The 19,122-nt window shown below is 51.2% G+C and overlaps 1 protein-coding gene across 2 annotated transcripts in view; it reads left to right on the top strand.

Annotated features, from left to right (window-relative positions):
• The window catches only part of HM13 (histocompatibility minor 13), a 41,248-nt gene that overhangs the window by 13,297 nt on the left and 8,829 nt on the right, over positions 1-19,122 (top strand). For both annotated transcript variants that reach the window (XM_082670039.1, XM_082670040.1), the window contains exons 4-9: positions 6,120-6,208; positions 7,820-7,905; positions 7,998-8,123; positions 8,950-9,007; positions 12,126-12,209; positions 17,515-17,551. In XM_082670039.1, the coding sequence (XP_082526165.1) occupies positions 6,120-6,208; positions 7,820-7,905; positions 7,998-8,123; positions 8,950-9,007; positions 12,126-12,209; positions 17,515-17,551 (480 nt within the window). The remainder of the gene's footprint in view (positions 1-6,119; positions 6,209-7,819; positions 7,906-7,997; positions 8,124-8,949; positions 9,008-12,125; positions 12,210-17,514; positions 17,552-19,122) is intronic.

The raw sequence follows: 19,122 nt of genomic DNA on the forward strand, positions 1-19,122 counted from the left end.
TCTGACTTTGAATCCAGACTCTGCCACTTAATAGCCCTGTGACTTTGGGCAGTTTACTTAATCTCTCTGGGCTCAATTTCCTCACCTGAACGTGAAGAAAACTGATAGTACCTTCCTTATGGGTCATGTGGAAAGCTTTTAGCACAGTATCTGGCACTCAGTGTGTTCAATAAATGTTAGCCGTTGTTATTATTATTAATATCTGTTACATTCAGAAACTGAAGCTCAGAGAGGTTAAGAAATTTGCTAGGACAACACAGCTGATAAGCAGCAGAGCCAAGATTCAAACCTAAGTTTCTGTGGCCCCAGAGCCCATCCTCTTTTCACTGCTCAGACTGCCGCATGTTGTGTCAGTTCAGTGGGGATGAAGGGTCTAAGCCCCTGGTCCTCGGGTGGGGCTGCTTACCAAATGGGAGTTGCGCCCCCAGCACACCCCCTCACTGTGACTACAAAAGCATCCCAGTCTATTTCCATCTGGTCTCTTGAGGAGGTACAGCCTCGGGCTGAGAACCACAGAGGTGGTCAGCAGACCAGGAAAAGTTTCCAGAAGGCAGGAACACAACTTGGACTCAACTCCGAAGGGTAGGAAACCCGGAAGAGGGTGTAGGAGGGAGGTGCCAGGCCAGGAGCTGGAAGGCCTGTGCACGTTGACAGTGCAGGCGGGATCTCCCAGAACAGTCAGAGAGAAAGAGCAGGATCCTTGCGGAAGCGTGCAGAGCCAGGGGGAGTTTAGCCTCGTTCCTCTAAGCAGGACCCTGGAAGTCAGGAGCATAGGCTCAAAAGGCACATGGCCCTGGAACCAAGGCTCTGTTATTTGTGCAAGTTACTCAAGCTTTCCTAGCATCAGTTTCTTCACCTATAAAATGGAGATGCTGTGAGTACCTCCTCGTAGGGGCGTGGGAAGGATCAAGTGAGCATGTCTGTGACCTGCCCAGAGCAAGTGCCAAGCGCACTGAGAGTGAGCGGCTGGCCCGAATTCACACAGCTGGGACTGAGTTCAGTGTTGTCTCCAACTACACCTACCTTCACCCACAAGGCCTTGTTCTAGCGCCCCCACTCCCGCCAGCCCCGCCATCCTTTTAGGGTGGAAACCCAGAGAGCCTGACTGACCAGGACCCAGCAAGATAGTGGCAGGACCCAGTCACCCTTCCTCAAGGGGCAGACCTGTCCTTTCCTGGTGGACCGGTGTGGGAGCAGTCACTTCCCATGCTGGTTTGGATCCCCCCCCCCAATTCTAGCCCATCTCCCCCCACCCCCCAGCATCTACAAGAGCCTTAAGAGCCCAGTCCTCCCCACAGCCCAGCCACCACCTCAGAGTGCAAGAACCCAGTATATTTTGTTCAGCCATGTGCTGAGGAATTGATTATTTCACTTTATCTCAACAATCCTACGATCAGTACGAGCAGGGTATTTTGAGCCTGTGTCATTTTGACACCAGAGACCTTTTTTTCCCTTTTAGAATAGTAACTGAGGAACAATGTCCCAAATTTCCCGTGGATTAGCCAAGAAACAGTTGTCTATCTTTTAACCAATTCATAATTTTTACTGTTAGAAATTATCAAAGAAAATGGAACCAAAGCAACTAAAACTGCACATGGTAAAATTTGTTAGTGACTAAAAATTAACAGAAGAATCATTTTCTTGATAAGATTTAGAGCACACAGTTTGACCTGGGAAGATTAGACCTTATGAAAATAATGGGTGGCCATGGGCATAAAGGGTACTCACCATTCAGGGTCCGAGCTGTCCTCTGAAAAAAATTGATACGGGCTAAAAGCTGGGATGAAAGAACTCATTACTGTAAAATGTACATGGAAAAGAACTGAATCAGATGAAAATAATTTTAGTAGAAAAGGGGAAGGGCATAGTTTAATCATGCTATTTAGGTAGTTGATCTAAGAATTAAATTGACTTTTCTTCAGTCAAATTGAATTTTCTTAAATATTTTCTCAGAGAGGTCTACAGTGTTGTTAGGATTTTGATGAATTGTTTATATGTATCCACAAACTCAGACCTGCCTCAGGATCCAAACAAGGTCTGGAGATTCAAGACAGGAAAACTGAGGCTCAGAGAGCTTCATAGTTGCTAGGAGCAGAGTGAAGTTTTGAGCCCAGGTCTGTCTAACTCCACGGCCAGGTATTCTTTCCGGTCTGGCAAAAGTGAGGGGGAGAGGGAACTTAAAGACAGGGGCCTGGGCACCCTCTCTGGTGGGCCTGTGGTCTCCCGAGGACTGGCGGAGGAGAGGCCTGCTGAGAGGCTGTAGAAGCTGAGCCCGGAGCTGCGTAGCCCAGGCAGAGACGCTCGTGGGATTCCTTCCACTTCCCGCGGCCGCCTCAAGCCTCCCTGCAAAGATAGCACAGCTTGAGGTTTTGGAGGAAGGCGAGGGCTCACAGCCTGCCTTCACCTTGTACGGTCACCAAGACTCAAGCCCATGCCAATACCCTTCCTGCCAAGGGAACCACAGCTTATTTTTATCACCTCTTGAGTTCATATCCCACCCAGATGACCTTTAGACGAGACGAAAAGGTTCTGCCACCCCAGGGGGGCGAGGCCACATCACCTGTTTCACTGACCCTTGCCTTCACCCCCAGGGGAGGAGGGCACCAGGATGTGATTTCCCAGCAGGAAGCAGCGGCCTTTAGGCTTGGCGTGAGCCATCGAGGGCCGGAAGGAGTCTCTGCCTGCTACAAAAGCCCGCATTCAGAGGCGTCCCGCAAGCATTTACTAGCTGCCTCCCAGGCCCCAAGCCTGGCCTGAGTGTAGCGAAGGCGATAAGTCGGGACTCCTGCCCTCAAGGCAGGCTCACACCGGCCAGATTGCTTGACTCTTACCATGTGTTACCCAGCAGCCCCTCTTTTCTCAAGATAACAAAGACATCAGTCTACAGACTTCCTACTTGGAGTTGAAGCTGCAGTTAAGCTTACAGGGTGCCAAGCATTCGTATAATCCTCTTAATATCCCTATGAGAAAGATATTGTTATAGTGTTCCAAACGAGGAAACAGTTGCACAGAACAGTTAAGTAACTTTGCCAAGGTCACACAGCTCAGTGGCAGGGCCAGGCGTTGAACCCAGGAAGCCTGGCTCCAGAGTCCATACTCTTAACCACTGCATTCTGCTGGTTGAGCTCCTAAGGCAGATGCCAGGCTGGAGTGAAGGGCTTAGCGCCTCAGGCCTTCTCTCTGCCTCTGCACACACCCTCTGGCTTCAAACTCCCTAAAAGTGATTCAGCAAACTGAGCTGAAAGTAGCTTCCAGCCTCGTCCATCCCAGCTGCTGCCTCCCACCTGCTCAGAGCCCATTTGTAGAAACCCACTCCCAATTGCATCCTTGTGTTGACCATGTCTCCACAGAATCATGAAGCCCTCATCATTCACGCCACAGCCCTGCAGACTGGGAGGGATTGGCTGTTGGACAAGTGGGGAAACTGAGGCCCAGAGGTGGTTCTTAATCCATAGTGTCTTCCTCCAAGCCCCAGGGTCTTGGACAGCTCCCTTTTCCCTGCCTTTACCACTGTGCCCTCGGTACCACTCGGCCTGGGTCCATTTTCCTACAGCTGGGAGCACCATTCTGGATTTGCCTACCCCATCAGTCGTTGTCGGTCTGTTCTGGTGTTGCCAGCTGCTTTCGAGCTCAGGCTCTGGACAAGTGCCAGCGATGATGGGCACTCACAGTTCTTATGACCCCTGTTGAGGATCCAGTGCTGGGCTAAACTTCTCCCCACCTTCTCTCCTACCTTCACAGCAACCCTTTGAGTCAGGTGGTATTATCCCCACATATAACCAAGGAGACTGAGCCACTAAAGTGGCTCGCCCAGGGCCTCACATGGCAGAGCACGTGTCGGGGCTGGGCCCCCCAAGCTTGTGTCCACTCCACGATGCTGCCGCACCAGGCTGAGCAGAAGCCCCTAGTTTTCTGTTCCTTCTCTGAAGGTGATCCAGAAAAGAAAGTCTCTGCTCCCTGCCTGGGCAGGAAGTGGACCATGCTGAGTAATCAGAGAGAATGCTTCCAGAGACAGGGCCAAGCCCATCGTTAGCAACAGAGGCCTCACGGAAGGAGTGAACGTGAGGTTGCTCCCACCCAAGGGGCTGTGATTCATCTAGCTCATCAAGTCCGGCTGAGTTCGTAAAAATCCCAGGCCTGACAGGTCATGGAGTGGGGTGTCCATCAGGTCATCTGACTTAATAGGTCTGGAAGGGAGTCCAGGAATATGCATTCTTTTTTTTTCCCATATTTAATTCCTTTTATTTGGATTACAAAGCTGACACCATGCTTATTATTGAAGTAAGAGGTGCAGGTAACAATAATTCACATTATACTGTTTATGCTTTATCTGTGTTGGCATAGTTTATATACTATTTAAGGGATCACCTAGAAGGAATTGCCTCATGTCAACATAGCTAAGTGTTCTGGGAAACTGAAAATTAAAGGAAATAGTTAAAACAAATCACCAGAATAGTGTACTTTATAGTCAACTCCGGCTGCCTCTGGGTCTGCTAACTGCTAGAGAGAGAGAGGAGTGTGCTAGATTTTTATGGGGTTTCAAAAACTTTAAAATAGTTCAACAGGCTACCTTTGAAAGAGTGATTGGATGGACTTTTTTTTTTTTTTTTTTTTTTTTTTTTGCAGTATGCGGGCCTCTCACTGTTGTGGCCTCTCCCGTTGTGGAGCACAGGCTCTGGACGCGCAGGCTCAGCGGCCATGGCTCACAGGCCTAGCCGCTCCGCGGCATGTGGGATCTTCCCGGACCGGGGCACAAACCCGTGTCCCCTGCATCAGCAGGCAGACTCAACCACTGCACCACCAGGGAAGCCCTGGATGGACATTTTAATGGAAAGTCTCTAATAGCCTCAAAATGCAAAGGAATGCTGCAGCTTTGAGTTGCCACATTGAACACATCTGAATGGCTTTGGGAATAAACAAGAGGCTTCTGAGGAATTGGGACAAGGGGTTTATCTTTCCGTTCCTAGAGTCAAAAGCAGAATTCATGGGACTTCCCTGGTGGCGCAGTGGTTAAGAGTCCACCTGCCAATGCAGGGGACACGGGTTTGAGCCCTGGTCCTGAAAGATCCCACATACCGCAGAGCAGCTAAGCCCGTGCACCACAACTACTGAGCCTGCGCTCCAGAGCCCACGAGCCACAACTACTGAGCCTGTGTGCCACAACTACTGAAGCCTGCACGCCTAGAGCCCATGCTCCGCAACAAGAGAAGCCACCGCAATGAGAAGCCCACGCACCGCATTGAAGAGTAGCCCCCACTTGTCTCAACTAAAGAAAAAGCCCACGTGCAGCAACAAAGACCAACACAGCCAAAAATAAATAAATGAATGAATTTATTTAAAAAAAAAAATTCATGCCTCCTCACCCATCTACCTCTCTACCTCCAGCCCAGGAGAGAGGGCTGCAGATCTTCTTTCCCTCTGTGGGCCTGGCCACAGTTGGCGCATCCTCTGCTTTACTCTGGACCAGGCCAGGTCAGCTGCCTCTGGCTGCGGGGGAGCCGGCAAGGAGAAAGTGGCTTATCTAGGACCATCTGAGGTTAATGAGCCCCTCTCGGCTGCTAGCCTTCCAGCATCCTAAGCAGTATGGGGCCCAGGCATGCTCACCCTCTAAGGAGTCAGATCTCACCCCAGGCTACTGGTTGGCACCTCATTTCAGCTCTGCCATCTGCCTAGACTCAGTGGGTCTCCTTCAAGAATGAGGACTTGCCCTACTCAGGCTTGAGCCAGAATATGCATTCTTGACAAGGGGCTCTGATACAGATGGTACATAAACTGGACTTTGGAATCCATTGCTCGCCTAAAAACTGTTTTATGTGAAAGTCTGCCTCTGCTTTGTGTTTCTTGGGTGATAACTAGGAGGCAGTATGGAAGCTCTAGGAGTCCAGAGACCTACGTTCAGGTCTCAGCTCAGATATTGACTTCCTATGTGACCTGGGCAGTCACTTGCCCTCTGAGGGCCTGTTTCCACATCTGTACAATGGGCACAATAACACCTACCTCTCAGGGCAGCTGTGAGGCTGTTGGGAGATAACAGCTTGTAAACAGATGCCTGGGGAGGGCGTCAGTGACTGTTGCCCATGGGGGCTCTGTTTGCCAACCTGCTTTGTCTTTCCTTCCAGCCCCTTCATGAATAAGTTTTTTCCAGCCAACTTCCCAAATCGACAGTACCAGCTGCTCTTCACCCAGGGCTCTGGGGAGAACAAGGAAGGTGAGTGCTGCCTACTTTCCCCTGCTTTGGGTGTCTTCCCCCACCCCCGCCTTTGTCTCTCCAATACTGGGACTCCCCGGTACAGCGAGTGATGGGAAAGGTGGGCTCTGGGATCACATCCCAGCTCTGCCGCTGGGTGCACACCAGTACCTCTCTGAGCCTTGAGTGGTTTGGTTGGGGTTTTTTCATCTGTAAAGTGAACATCATAATCTAGTACCTCCCTTATAGGCATGTTGTTAGGACTGTGAGTAAGTGATGAGTAGAAGGCATTCAGCACACTGCCCGGCTCACAGTGAACAGTAAACAGTTGGCTCTCGTGGCTGTTCTGATCATGTCAGTTTTTAGTGTGATTATTCCCCACCTACGATTTGAAAGGGGAGTTCCGTGGCTTTCGAAAAAATGAAAACTGCAGGGAATTGGGGAAAGCCTGGGTCACGTGGGTTAGTTAGGTTGTGGGTTCTACTGCTGTGACAGGATTATCAACGGCTCGGCCAGATGGAAGGTATTTCTCTCGTGTCAAAGTCTGAGCTTGCGAATGTCGCACTTGTGAATGTGCCTAGCATGTTCTGCCTCGTCCCTGGAGAGCAGGATTCCTTTGTGCATTTCTAGGCATCTGTACCCAGTCAGTGACTGTTGAGTTTTTTCACCTGTCTTGTGCTCTGCCGCACTCGGGGGCCCGCGGATCCAGAAGAGCGCACCATTGCTCCACGGGCCCTCCCGGAGGAAGGAGAGACAACTGTATCACGGGCCCATTTAGCTAAAGGGAAGCTAGAAAATGTGGCCGAGAGCTAGTTGGCCTTGTGTCCAGGGGAAAATCATCAGGGTATTGTTAGCACAAAGGAGTGAACAACAACTGGGGCCAACCGGCAGTCTGCTACATTCTGGAATCTGAAAGGAAATGCTGTGCTCTGTGACCCTGGGCAAGCTCCACCGCCTCTCTGAGCTTCCTCAGTAGGACACTTGGAGGTGGTGGAGAAGAGGTCTAACATCAGGACGTCTGCCACAGGCTCCCCACCAGAGCACCCTGGGGTCCTCCTGCCTGCTGCTTCTCCAGGCCTCCCTCTCTTACCTTCCTCCTCCTGTGCTGTTGACACAGCGCTGCCAGCAAGCTTCTTGATTCCTTTGGTGGCACAGTGGAAAGATTCCTGAATGAACTGGGACCTTGCAAAAGCCTTGGGCTCGGTGCAGGCAGCATTGATTGAGCACCCACTGTGTGCAGGCTCCATGCTGAGCGCTGGGTAAGGGCCGTCTCACTTGCTCCCCACAGCAGTCCTATCAGGGAGGTGCTGTGATCCCCTTTTTACAGATGAGGAAACTGAAGCTCAGAGAGGGAACTGCCTCCCCCGAGGCCGCCCAGCTACAAGCACAGAGCCCGTGCTTCCAGCACCATGAGCCATCTCCCACTGACCCTGTGTCAGGCCTGTGTGCTCTCTGGGCCTCCATTCCCTCCTCTAGGAAATTGGAGGGGCTGGGTGGGGGGGCTCCAGTGAGCACCCCCGACCTGTGGATCTCTGACAGAGCCCACAGCCATGCCCTCCTCCGTCCAGGGGCTGACAGGTGGGAGGGGCAGCCCCGCCCCGGGGAGTGGACTTACCCGGCCTCTCTGCCCAGAGATCATCAACTATGAGTTTGACACCAAGGACCTGGTGTGCCTGGGCCTGAGCAGCATCGTTGGTGTCTGGTACCTGCTGAGGAAGGTACGTAGCCAGGGCCCAGGGCAGTGTTGGGGGAAGCGCCTGAGGGGCAGGTTGGGGGCAGGAGAGCTGGACTCACTCACATCTTTCCCCAGCACTGGATTGCCAACAACCTCTTCGGCCTGGCCTTCTCCCTTAATGGGGTGGAGCTCCTGCACCTGAACAACGTCAGCACTGGCTGCATCCTGCTGGGCGGGCTCTTCATCTACGATGTCTTCTGGGTGAGTTGGGCAGGGACGCAAAGGATGTCTGGCTACCGGGCCCCCTCGCCGCCTCCTCCCCTGTCTCTGGCCCAAGCAGCGGTTGTCTGATAGAGGGAAGCTGCCCTGACCTGGAAGTAAGACCCCAGAGCACGTCCTTTCTGGGCCCAGTGCCCTCAGCTGTGGAATGGATGAGAGAGCAGAGTCCTCACTTGCTGAGAGCCCACCCTATGCCCAGGGCTTTCCAGCCGCCCTCTCTTCCTCATGGTGGCCCCAGCAGGGGTATTGCTTATCCTGTGTCTCTCCGGCAAGTGAGCTGAGGCTCAGACGTTGAGGCAAGTGTGGTTAAAGCAGATGAGTGGACGCTGGTGAGCAAGGTACCGACTGTGAGGACGTAGGCTGCGTGCCAGCCCTGGGCTAAGAGACCTGCCACACTCACTCTGAGGGGCCCCGCTGAGGGATCGAGGGCAGCCTGACTCAGGCACCCTTTCCGTGGCCTCAGGCAGCCTCTTTTCCCCTTAAGTACGTGGTGCTGGAGGACTTTCTCTCTTGGGAGGGGCAGACCCCTGAACTAACATAGGATGCCTGGCCGGGGGCATCAGAGGCCCTTTACCAACTCCTTGGAATTACCCCTCGTTGCTACCTAGAACAAGGAACCCCGTGAAGTGTCCACATGGCCAGTGTCGGTGGCCACCTCATCTCAACTTCACATCTGCGCTGGAGCCCTTCCTGGCTCCCTGCCCCTTTCCCGCCCGTCCCAGGCAGCAGCACGTTGAGAAGCCCAAGCACAGCCATTCCTTCCCACCCAGCCCTCACCTCCCTCCAGACTCCTCTCTCCTCCTCCTAGGTATTTGGTACCAATGTGATGGTGACAGTGGCCAAGTCCTTTGAGGCACCAATAAAATGTAAGTGACCACCCCACCATGGGGAGCCCGTCTGCCCCCACCCTGGTGGCCCATCCCCTCGTGGTCCCCGTTTTGGTCCATACCCTCCCTTAGCTCTTCCTTCTCCAAGCTCCCCTGTGTCTCCAGCCTGGTTTCCTTCTCCCCTTTGATTCATCCACTGTGTTCCTGCACAGCCATCCTCCTCCCAGGCCCTGGCCTCCGGCCGTCTGGTCACAGTGCATGGCTCTGTGGGACGCTGTGTGGAATGGGGGTGAGCACAGAGAGGGGTGTCTGACACAGCCTGTGCAGGGCAGGCAGGGGCCTCCAGAGGAGGATATCCCCCACGCCAAGACCTGGAGCCCTCTCCCTGGATCCCTTTGGCACATAAATCTCAGGTGCTGTCTGCCCCACGCCTCTCACACTGCCCTGATTCTGTTCTTCAGTGTATCCATTGTTATAAATATTAGAAAGCCCACCTCCAAGCATCTGTAAAGAACGTGGAGACTTCCTTGGCGGTCCAGTGGTTAAGACTCCGCCCTTCCACTGCAGGGGGAGCGGGTTCAATCCCTGGTCAGGGAACTAAGATCCTGCATGCCGTGCTGCGTGGCAAAAAAAAAAAAAAAAAAAAAAGTGGAAATGTTGTTACTTCACACTGCAGCAAGCCCAGTGGCAGAGCATCTAGAGTTGGGTTTCTGACCCTCAGTGGCGTTGCCAAGAGCCAAGGTCACCTCAGCCCTCCACCCCACCATTCTCAACATGTTCAGGGGCAGAAAGGGGGAACTTTATGTCTCTCTTTCATCAGAGAGGGGTGTTTTTCCCCCATCCCCCCTGTAGCCTCTCTCATATTTCACTGGCCAGAATTGGGTCACAGGCCCAATTCTGTCATTCATCATCAAGGGGGATGGGAAAAGCATGATGAGCTTGGAGTTTAAGCCTTAGACTAATCAGGAATCACCTCCTGGCATCACAAGACCCAAAGAGGAGGAGCGGAATCAGTCAGACATGATGGAAGGGAGCAGGGGGATCCTGTCAGGAAGACGTCACAGCTCCACAAGGAGTGCTGCTTGGGCAGCGGGCCGATGGGGTGGGGTCAGCCCCAAGAGTGAAGAAATGACTGTCCTCACGGTCTGACTCTCCCCTGATGCACACAGGTCCTCTCTGTGAGCTGGAGAGAGGCTGGTGGCCACTCGTTGTTCCTAGCTGCCGCAGTCGCAGCTTAGCGACCCTAGAGGAGAACAAGTTTCTCCCAGCTTTGGCTCGGACGAACCCATGGAGGCCGGCCTGGCCCGTGAGCTCGGCGTTCCAGCCGGGAGTGGTGGAAAGGCCAGGGTCACTGCCCTCTCCAGTGCCTGAGGGCAGAGTATTTGAATCAGCAGCCTCCCAGAACCAAGGGTGTACGGTGAGGGCAGTTCTTCAGAGCAAGAGAACAGATGGTGGGCAAGCCAGAAAGAAGAGCAGCTGTGCCCTACGTGCTGTGATGGATGAAGCCAGCCAGGGTGTCAGGAAAGCTCTCCTGGGTCACGAAGGATGAATATGTGTTTACCAAGCATGCAGGGGCAGTAGGGGCATTTGAAAGAGAGAGTACAGCTTCAGCCAAGGGCTACAATTAGGAAAATGCACGGAGGGAGCAGAGAATCGGGGAGGGAATGTGGCTGAGTTTAGGGGAGCAGCAGAAAAGAGGCCGGATATGGGGAAGCCAAGGATGGCATGTCAAGGAGCCTGGACACTGCCCAGCAGGCAGTGGATGAGCCCTTGGAAGACTCTGAGCAGGGAAATGACAGTCACCTCTGGTTTCTGGTGCTTGAAATTTGGTTTTCTGGCTTGGGGAGAAAGTCCGTTGCCCTCCACTGCTAGGAGTAGAGCTCAGAGGCAGTCTAACAGAGTGGCTAAGTGGACAGATGCTGAAGTCAGGAGGCCTGGACTTGAATCCCAGATGTGACATTCGCTGGCTGCGTGGCCTGAGGGAAGAGGCTTCACCTCCCTGGGCCCTGGTTTCCACACCTGCCACTCAGAATTGAATGGTACCAGGTTTGGGAGGATCAGATGAGGAGAGCTGTAAATCACTTGATTGTGCATTCAGGGCAGGAAGAAGCAAGCAAGGAAGGGCCTCTGCAATTCATTAGGGAAGCACAAGCTTGCCCAGAACCCCCAGCTTACCTCTGCTTACGTACCAGTGGCCAGAGCTGGGTCACGTGACCACTCCTAGCTGCCAGGGAAGTCAGGAATTTGGGGACCAGGTTGTCCTGATTGTCTTAGCCTTATGCCACACTTGATTCATCCCCTGGGAGGGCGGCCACACACAAAAGCAGGACTGGGTTAGTAAAGAAGGCGTGACGTTAACAATGTGTGCAAATCACCTAATCCTCACCACAGTCCTGTGGGGTCAGTTCAGCTGTTATACCCATTTTATAGGTGAGACAACCAAGACCCAGAGCAGTTAAGTAAACTGTGCAGTCACACAGCAGAGCCAGGATTCAGACCCACACAGTCTGACCCTGAAGCCCATACATAACTGCTCTCTGCTCCAGGCCCCTGTGGATGAAATCCAGCTACAGCTGCCCCTTGCCATAACTGGACATACAGGGAGGCATTTCTCTCAATCTGTATTTATCCAAACAAGCTGGCCAGTAGGATTTCTGAGTAAGGAGCTCTAGCAAGGAATTTATAGGTATGTGACCTCTTCACCCTCAGCAGATACAGAAACAGCCTGTAGCCCAAGCTCTCCCTGCTTCAGAACAAGGGTCTGTCCACACCCCAGCTGCAGTGAGATGCATAGCCTATTAGATGCCAGCACCGTGTGGGCTGTTTCATCTTTTATATACTAGGCTTTAGGGTCATTCCCATTTAACCAGAGTTCTGGCTATACAAGGGCATTGAAATTGTATGACATGTGAGTTACAGCTGAATAAAGGCATTAAACCTTTAGCCTAGATGATCCTAGATTCTTCCCTGCTCTAACCAGCTGTGAGTCCAGATGGAGACATTGCCCTTCAGCCCTTCGACATCCTCTCAGCTCCCCATTCCCATCCCCCCACCCAGAAATGCAAGTGTGTGAGTTCCATACACCAGAGGTGGAGGGCTAGGAGTCAGAGTGAGCTGGGCTCTCACCACCTCCTCGCATCCCTGCCTCCCCCTGCAGTGGTGTTTCCCCAGGATCTGCTGGAGAAGGGCCTGGAAGCGGACAATTTTGCCATGCTGGGACTCGGAGACATCGTCATTCCAGGTGACCACGCTGAGGTGGGGGCCACAGTGCAAAGGGTGGAGGGGGCTTCCCTGGAGAAGGAGGAGTCCTGTGAAACACAGCCTTACCCACCAGGAGAGGGAAGGAGAAAGCATTAGGCTGGGAGATACCCCCGCCCCCTGCCCAGGGGTCTGGTGAAGGGGTCTACCTCAGCACACATTGTGGAGTGCCGGTCCTGGGCCAGGCCATGGGCTGCACACTGGAGGGACAGGGTGAGCAAGACTGCCCCTCATGGAGCTTCTGACTGGGTGAGCAAACATTACTCAGGAACTACAGAAATAAATGTATATGACAGACTGCAATACACTCTAAACAAGCACCTTCTGTGGCAGTGTTGAAGGAATCTGATCCCCTCACACACTTGAATGTGTACACACCCCTTCCCAATGTTTTCAGGTGACACAAATGTGCTAGAACTGCCACAGGTCCTCGTCTCCCCAGTGCTGGGGGGGCTTCAGGGAGAACGTGCACTGTGTGTGGACACGGGGCACCATGGCTGTGGGCTCCTTTGTCTGCAGCGTTAGCGGAGGGACGGGTGGCACGCACCTGCTCAACTGCACAAGCTGGCCTTTGAGCCCATTATCCGTGTGTGGGTGGTAGTCAGCGTACCTGTGGACACAGGGACAGGTGCCCTGTGTGGAGGTCTGAGCCTGGACATACATCCCTGGCGGCCTGCAGCCCGAGCTACCTGGGGGCAAAGCTGAGCTCCCTCTCTGAGGGCAGCTGAAATGGCTGAGGCTTGGATTCTGTGTGTCTGCGAGATCCAGGCCTGGTGACGGGCACGGAACATCCAAAGAGCATTCTTACTCCCCTAATCCCAGAGGCTCAGAGTCAGAGGGTTAGAAGCACCCCTGGTGCTTGCTTAAAAGAAGAAAGTTTGGAACGAATTAAAAGCCACTTTATTTTCCAGTGTAGGACATAATAGCAATTCTGCTAGTAAGCTGGGATGGTACAGGCACTGTGTTGTGATACCTTCCTTTTGTGATACGTATGATGGTGAAGCAAAGGCTTTCTCTCTTGTGCCAGTGAGGAAACTGAGGCTCAGAAATGAAGGGACTTAAGGTAAATTCACACACTAGGAAGCAAAAGGGCCAAGACTCAGACCAGGTCTCTCTGACTGCAAAAAATGTTATATTATCAGAACTGCTTTTATGACAGTAATAACAATAAGATAGTCCCAGAACTATCATTTGTCAAGCACCTGTTGTTGGCCAAGCACTATGCTGGGTGTTTTCTAATATGTTATCTTTGCTACTTCTAGCAGCCCGATGAGGTAGAGGGTATTTCCATGTTACTGATGAGGAAACTGAGGTTCAAAGAGACTTGCCTAAGGCCGTGGGGCCATGGTCTTGAAGCCAGGTGTTCCCATAGCTTGTGGTGCTGGGAGGAGGGACTGAAGAAACTGAGTCCCATAAAGCATTCGTCTCGCCCTGCGGGGGAGGGTCTGTCACAGGCACCTGCAGACTTCCCCATTGTCCTTGTTGGGTGGTTCTGGGCTTGAGGCTGCATGGGACATCTCTGCATGTCCCCATATTCCTGTGTCTCTGAGTCTTTTCAGCAGTCACAATCAGTGTGAGTTATTGCACCCTCACAGAGCCTCGGGGATGATCTTGAGGGAAGAATGGGTTGTGGGCTGTTGCTTTGAGGATGAGTTGCATGATTATGAGTAAAAGCTCTTGGGAGCTCTGGCCCATGGATTAGTTGAAGAACAGTTGTAGAATTCAGCTGCCAGGGGCCACTGGGTTCCCAGTTTTTTTTCCAGAACGGCAGCATTTGTCTGTTCTCACCACCCACCAGCTCCCTACTCACAGTCCTCAGTGGGGACTAACTCATTTTCCTCTTTGAAATTAATCACATGTTGCCAGTCAGTGCTTCTGATGAGCACAGAATGTTTTGGCTACTGAGAACCTGCTGTCAACTGAATGAGGCTCAGCCCTGCTCTGTCTGAGCCCCAAGATAAGTCAGGGAGACAGACACACAGATGGACGTGTGTGCAACATGCAGAGGCCGGACTGGCTGGCTGTGTCTCAGGGACTCAGGTTTCCAGCGTGACTGGGCTTGGTTCTGAAGTGCAGATAGTGCAGTGGGTGGACAGAGTTCACCGTCCTTGCCTCAGCTCCTGCAGAGCCTCCGGTGGGCTGCTTGCTCCTGCTCTTTCTCCCTCCAGCCAAGCAACTGCCATGGAGGGTTTTCTCAAAATCTTTTTAGGTTATTCTCCCACTTAGAATTTTTCCGGTGTGTCCCCTGACTTGCACTCCTCGTACCCATGGAGCCCTGCATTGCATGGTTGGTCCATCCCCAGCATCTCCTGCTCTGGGCTGCAGCCTTACTGGCTCCTTGAGCCCTGCCACACCTCCTGAGCCCTCTTTCCTCTTTGCACACGCTGTTCCCTCTCCCTGGCAAGTGTCACTTCCTCAAAGAAGCCCTCCTTCCTCCCCACCTCCCCGCAGCCTGGGTCTCATCCCCTGATAGACCTTCCCATGACACAGGAAGCACCCTTTCACAGGCAGTCTTACATTGATTTTATTTTTTAACATCTTTATTGGAGTATAATTGCTTTACAATGGTGTGTAAGTTTCTGTTGTATAACAAAGTGAATCTGCTGTACATATACATATGTCCCCATATCTCCTCTCTTTTGCATCTCCCTCCCACCCTCCCTATCCCACACCTCTAGGTGGTTACAAAGCACTGAGCTGATCTCCCTGTGTTATGCGGCTGCTTCCCACTAGCTACCTGTTTTACATTTGGTAGTGTATATATGTCCATGCCACTCCCACTTCGTCCCAGCTTACCCTTCCCCTCCCCGTGTCCTCAAGTCCATTCTCTACGTCTACGTCTTTATTCCTGTCCTGCCCCTGCGTTCTTCAGAGTCTTTTTTTTTTTTTTTTAGATTCCATGTATATATGTGTTAGCATATGGTATTTGTTTTTCTCTTTCTGACTTACTTCACTCTGTATGACAGGCTCTGGGTCCATCCACCTCACTATAAATAACTCAATTTCGTTTCTTTTTATGGCTGAGTAATATTCCATCGTATATATGTGCCACATCTTTATCCATTCATCTGTCGATGGACGCTTAGGTTGCTTCCATGTCCTGGCTATTGTAAATAGAGCTGCAGTGAACATTGTGGTACATGACTCTTTTTGAATTATGGTTTTCTTAGGGTATATGCTCAGTTGTGGGATTGTTGGGTCATATGGTAGTTCTGTTTTTAGTTTTTTTGGTTTTGGGGGGTTTTTTGGTTTTGGTTTTGGTTTTGTTTTTTGCAGTATGCGGGCCTCTCACTGTTGTGGCCTCTCCCGTTGCGGAGCAACAGGCTCCCGACGCGCAGGCTCAGCAGCCATGGCTCACGGGCGCAGCTGCTCCGCGGCATGTGGGATCTTCCCGAACCGGGACACAAATCCGTGTCCCCTGCATCAGCAGGCGGACTGTCGACCACTGCGCCACCAGGGAAGCCCTGTTTTTAGTTTTTTAAGGAACCTCCATACTGTTCTCCATAGTGGCTGTATCAATTTACATTCCCACCGACAGTGCAAGAGGGTTACCTTTTCTCCACACCCTCTCCAGCATTTATTGTTTGTAGATTTTTTGATGATGGCCATTCCGACTGGTGCGAGGTGATGCCTCATTGTAGTTTTGATTTACATTTCTCTGGTGATTAGTGATGTTGAGCATCCTTTCATGTGTTTGTTGGCAATCTGTATGTCTTCTTTGGAGAAATGTCTATTTAGGTCTTCTGGCCATTTTTGGATTGGGTTGTTTGTTTTTTTTGATATTGAGCTGCATGAGCTACTTGTAAATTTTAGAGAATCCTTTGTCAGTTGCTTGGTTTGCAAATATTTTCTGCCATTCTGAGGGTTGTCTTTTCATCTTGTTTATGTTTTCCTTTGCTGTGCAAAAGCTTTTAAGTTTCATTAGGTCCCATTTTTTTATTTTTGCTTTTATTTCCATTTTCTAGGAGGTGGGTCAAAAAGGATCTTGCTGTGATTTACGTCATAGAGTGTTCTGCCTGTGTTTTCCTCTAAGAGTTTTGTAGTGTCTGGTCTTACGTTTAGGTCTTTAATCCATTTTGAGTTTATTTTTGTGTATGGTGTTAGGGAGTGTTCTGATTTCATTCTTTTACATGTAGCTGTCCAGTTTTCCCAGCACCACTTATTGAAGAGGCTGTCTTTTCTCCATTGTATATTCTTGCCTCCTTTATCAAAGGTAAGGTGACCATATGTGCATGGGTTTATCTCTGGGCTTTCTATCCTGTTCCATTGATCTATATTTCTGTTTTTGTGCCAGTACCATACTGTCTTGATTACTGTAGCTTTGTAGTATAGTTTGAAGTCCAGGGGCCTGATTCCTCCAGCTCCATTTTTCTTTCTCAAGGTTGCTTTGGCTGTTTGGGGTCTTCTGTGTTTTCCATACAAATTGTGAAAATTTTTGTTCTAGTTCTGTGAAAAATGCCATTGGTAGTTTGATAGGGATTGCACTGACTCTGTAGATTGCTTTGGGTAGTATAGTCATTTTCACAATGTTGATTCTTCCAATCCAAGAACATTGTATATCTCTCCATCTGTTTGTATCATCTTTAATTTCTTTCCTCAGTGTCTTATAGTTTTCTGCATACAAGTCTTTTGTCTCCTTAGGTAGGTTTATTCCTAGGTATTTTATTCTTTTTGTTGCAGTGGTAAATGGGAGTGTTTCCTTAATTTTTCTTGCAGATTTTTCATCATTAGTGTATAGGAATGCAAGAGATTTCTGTGAATTAATTTTATATCCTGCTACTTTAGCAAATTCATTGATTAGTAGTTTTCTGGTAGCATCTTTAGAATTCTCTGTGTATAGTCTCATGTCATCTGCAAACAGTGACAGCTTTACTTCTTCTTTTCCGCTTATTTACACTGATTTTTGTTAATGTTCGGTCAGCATGCCCTGCCCCCTCGGCTGGGCTCTTGAGAGCAGTGGTTTTGCTTCCCCCTGTACTGCGTATGGTACCTAGTGCTCAGGCACCCTATAAATGTTTGGGAGGGTGGGCCCAGTGTGCCACACTATGGTGCTCTGAGGTGCCAGGTCAGCGTGGTCCCAGACCAAAGCAAAATCCTGGGCCCGTCTCATTGTTCCAGGTGGCCTGAAGGTAGAGGAACGGGATTTCTGCTGGCAGTTCGCAGCGTCAGCCACACCCTTGGCCCCTGTTGATTGCTCCGTGGCTGAGAACAAGTGGGGACCCAGTTGCATATTAGCTGACTACCCTGCTCCTCCTCTACCACTGTCTAACCTGGCTTTCTCCCCACAGGAATCTTCATCGCCTTGCTGCTGCGTTTTGACATCAGGTAAGCCGCTTAGGCACCCTAATGCTCAGGTTCCACAAGTGAGGGGCCTCCCCTGGGCAGGGAGGTTCTCTGGGAACCACAGAGAACTTGGGACCACAACTTCCACCCCCACAGCAGCCAGGGCAATTCCAATTTTATCTGCGTTTTGCATCTTGAGGTTCTAAGTGTTCAAAGAGCCTGGAGAGGGTGGGGGAGGTATGAATCACAGAGTGAGATTTAAACCCAGAGGGTCCTGGTGGTACCCATAGAGCTTTCTTACCGTGTGTTCTTGGCAAGTGAACTGACCTTTCTGAGGGAAGGTTTCTCATCCTTAAGTTAGTAGTAAACAGGAGCTCCTGCCCGGGGCTGACCGAGAAGATGTGGAGGGAGTGCTGAGCACAGGCTGACCTCAGCGGCTCCCAGGGAAGTCCAGCTGCAGGCACCGTCATCATCATTATCGCTCTTTATCAGCCGGGGTCAGGTCACCGTGTTCCAGCTGCTCTAGCTGTTCCACGCCCTCTCCTTACTCAGACATTTTCAGTCCGTTGTAGAAAGTGAGCACAAGGGCAAGGGAAGGGGGCCAAGTTGAGCCACCCCTTAAAACTCAGAAAAGGTCACACCGAGTTAATGCACCTGGTCATCTGGGCCCGCCACCAGTAGGTGGTGCTCAGCCTTCCCAGTGGAGGGCTTGCTGTGTGTGCGCTTAATTTTGAGGTGGTTTATGAACTTTTCTTAATCTCCTTGTGCCCAGTAGTTGCCAAAACAGCAATAGTGTTGCAAGTGGTCGTGAGAAGCTCAGTGCCAGTGCGTGGAAATCCAAGTTGCATGTGAAACTTCAACTTTTGCTCACTGACGTAGATCTGGGTTATTTGGGTAGTGCCACTGTGGAGCCTTTGGAAGGGACCTGGCCAGTCTGTAAGTAGAAGCACAGCTGTGCCAGCTGCTCTGCCCCTAGATGTTCAGAGGTAATACAAAGAGCAACCCACGAGAGTCTCCCGGCCATTTGCTAGAGATACAGATTCAGCTGGCAGCACCCTTGGAGGAAGGAGCTCATTCCTGGCCTGGACTTGCAGGATAAGCAAGTCCTTCCGAGATGGTTCCAGAATCTGCGTGACATTCCCAAAGGGAATCCGTTACCCTCCAGGCTGCACAACAGGACAGGTCTCAGTGTACTTGCAGCTCCAGGCTCAGAAGCCGCCAGGGTAAGGAGGGAAGGGCATCAGAAGTACTCATTCATTCCACAGATGTTGCTGGACACAGGCAAAGGTCCTGAGCTGCCATTGTGAAAGGGCATCAAGTGATGGCAGTGCCAGGTTGCACGGGTCAGCTCTTCTGAAGCTGATCTTGGGTGAATCGCCCAGAAAGCCACTGGCATTCTATCCATGTAATCAGCATCCATTCAGTATTACTGAGGTTACTGAGCTATTAGCTCCACTGCGCTTAGAAGAACTTTGCTGTGCAGTTTCTGTATCAGTGTTCCTCAGAGCATGATCCACCTGTATCAGATTCAGAATGCAGAGCCCCAAACCAACAAGGACCTACTGTATAGCACAGGGAACTATACTTAATATTTTGTAATAACCTGTAAGGGA

The sequence above is a fragment of the Grampus griseus genome (genome assembly GCF_964374135.1).
Source record: "Grampus griseus genome assembly, chromosome: 14".
NCBI lineage: Eukaryota > Metazoa > Chordata > Mammalia > Artiodactyla > Delphinidae > Grampus > Grampus griseus.